Source organism: Corvus brachyrhynchos, unplaced genomic scaffold (genome assembly GCF_000691975.1).
Source record: "Corvus brachyrhynchos isolate BGI_N302 unplaced genomic scaffold, ASM69197v1 scaffold283, whole genome shotgun sequence".
NCBI lineage: Eukaryota > Metazoa > Chordata > Aves > Passeriformes > Corvidae > Corvus > Corvus brachyrhynchos.
Window position 1 is genome coordinate 3,586,344 of NW_008237409.1, and position 1,388 is coordinate 3,587,731.

General features: G+C 52.9%; 1 protein-coding gene across 1 annotated transcript in view; it reads right to left on the reverse strand.

Moving 5' to 3' along the window:
* The window catches only part of PIGL (phosphatidylinositol glycan anchor biosynthesis class L), a 54,353-nt gene extending 52,972 nt beyond the window's left edge, over window positions 1-1,381 (reverse strand). The window contains 2 exon segments of the mRNA XM_017731021.1: window positions 241-412; window positions 1,144-1,381. Of these exon segments, the coding sequence (XP_017586510.1) occupies window positions 241-412; window positions 1,144-1,158 (187 nt within the window). The 5' untranslated portion in view covers window positions 1,159-1,381.
* Between the last annotated feature and the right edge of the window lie 7 nt (window positions 1,382-1,388).

Consider the following 1,388-nt stretch of genomic DNA (forward strand, 5'->3'; position numbering starts at 1 on the left):
CTCCCGGGGAGATCGGGCTATGCTGTGCCGCTCTGGGGTTCCCGGAAAACGTGTCCCGGTACTGCTGCCCCAGAGGGCCGCCCTGGCAGGGTCCCGCCCGAGAGCGGGGCCCGAGGGTGTGCATTGAACACGGGCTGTTCTCCTGGGGCGGCCGGCGGCGAAAGCCGTATCGCCCTGACCCTGCTGGTACCTCAATAGTGATTAATAGTGACAAAAGTTGAGCTTTTCAGCGTGTGGTACCTTTTATCCGTGCTGCGCTGCTGTGGAGGAGCTGTTGTGGGTTAAGGGGAAGCTCAAAAGGAGGGCAGGAGGAGCTTATCTTCAGACACGTTCTGTGGGCTATCCCGAGTGTGGCTGCAAGGGGAGAAACTTTTGGATATGTTTTAGAAGTGAAGTCAGCCACTGGAGAAAACTGCAGAGGAGAAGGAGACGGGAAGTGTTACAATAAACATGAGACAGTCAATCAGATGCACGATGGCTTGGATACTCCGCTTTTCCAGACAAACAGGCAATATGGAAGACAAGTGTACAGAGCAATGGTGGAGTGCGGGAGTTAGGTGGGTTAAAGTGTAAATAAATGGTGAAAACAGTTTAGGAGAGTTCAGAGGAGCAGCTCAGACCTCACCAGGTGAACGCCTGACTGGTCTTCCCTGGCTCTTCTTTGGACACCTTTAACTTGCAAGTGATTCCAAGTGAGAGTCATGGGCTTGTGTTGGGATTAGAGACTGCAAACACAGGAGATGTGCTGTGTCACCTTAGCGTGGCACTTTTAACTACTGTAATAACACAACCCTTAGCACAACATGTGTTTTCTGAATGATCCTGTTTACCACAGGGTGAGCCCCAGCTTTTTCAGTCTGAACCAGTAATTGTGTGGGCACCCATTCTGCAAATGTAGGCACGACTTCTCCATTTAATGGAAATTGTGACAATGAGGTAATTTAATCTTGCCTAATGGTATATCTTTCCCATAGTAAACCTGATTAGAGATTAATCTGTGATTTTAGCAGATCCTGAATTACACATTTGCACGCACAACGCCCTGCAGATTTGAAACTCCTGAGAATGCAGGGAGCAAGTTACACACTCCTCATTCCGTGGGAGGAATGAACAGACACTTAACGAAATTTAAACCTCTCTCACAATTTCGGAAGTCATTCGTCGCCAGGCCACGGGCCCGACCTCAGGGACAGCGCGGGAAGCACGGCGGACGGGGCGGGAAGCGCCCTGCGGGACCTGACGGGCTCCGGGCGATACTCCCGTGAGGGGCTCTCGAGGCCGCGTTCACCGGCACGACCGCAGCCCGGACCCACTATGGGTTATTATCAATTTACAGCAGTCCGGCGAGGGCCACCGGGACGCTGTGGCTCCCCCGCGCTCCCAGCCCG